This window comes from Aplysia californica, unplaced genomic scaffold (genome assembly GCF_000002075.1).
Source record: "Aplysia californica isolate F4 #8 unplaced genomic scaffold, AplCal3.0 scaffold00156, whole genome shotgun sequence".
Classification (NCBI taxonomy): Eukaryota; Metazoa; Mollusca; class Gastropoda; order Aplysiida; family Aplysiidae; genus Aplysia; species Aplysia californica.
This window is the reverse complement of record NW_004797426.1, coordinates 767,449-768,252: the sequence shown is the minus strand read 5'-3', so window position 1 is coordinate 768,252 and position 804 is coordinate 767,449. Positions and strand designations below refer to the sequence as shown.

The window sequence follows — 804 nt, the reverse complement described above, 5'->3', positions numbered from 1 at the left end:
CACGTGGGACGCTCAATGTTAAAAACAATCAGGAAACGACAAATGCAGTTTTGGGACACATGAATAGACATAAAGGTCTTGAACATCTAGCTCTCAGATCACTAGCAAAATTGAGGGCAAGTGAGGAAGGGGTAGGCCCAGAACAACCTACTTAGGGAACCTAAACAAATGGGTCACAGTGAAAGATCGGGGAAACGTAGCTTTTTTTTTTATAGCATCCGAGCAAAGGAATGAATGGAGAACCATGATCGCCAATGTCTGTCGCAGATCTGGCACTGGATGATGATTAATACTTTATACAGGTGTCCAGCGTCCTGGCAAACATCTGGCTGTCTGTGTGGACCGGGGACTCGGAGCTGGAGTCTGGCAACTTGACCAAGTCTGAGGTGGAGATACAGAACACCAAGTACCTCACCGTCTACGGCATTCTGGGCGGGGCTCAAGGTAACGGTCACATCTGTGTAGTTCTTTATATCACCGTCTACGGCATACTGGGCGGGGCTCAAGGTAACGGTCAAATCTGTGTAGTTCTATACCTAACTGTGTCAAGGTAACGGTCAAATCTGTGTAGTTTTATACCTCACTGTCTCGAGATAACGGACACATCTGTGTACATGTATTTTATACCTCACTGTGTCAAGGTAACGGACAAATCTGTGTAGTTCTTTATATCACCGTCTACGGTATTCTGGGCGGGGCTCAAGGTAACGGACAAATCTGTGTAGATCTATACTTCACTGTCTCAAAGTAACAGGAAAACATGTGTAGTTCTATACCATACCTTGATCCCCCCCCCCCTTCCCT

General features: G+C 46.1%; 1 protein-coding gene across 1 annotated transcript in view; it reads left to right on the top strand.

The window, feature by feature from the left end:
• The window catches only part of LOC101849372 (multidrug resistance-associated protein 1), a gene marked incomplete at both ends in the record, with an annotated part of 28,302 nt that overhangs the window by 18,751 nt on the left and 8,747 nt on the right, over positions 1-804 (top strand). The window contains 1 exon segment of the mRNA XM_005097541.2: positions 303-444. Coding sequence (XP_005097598.2) covers positions 303-444 — 142 coding nt within the window.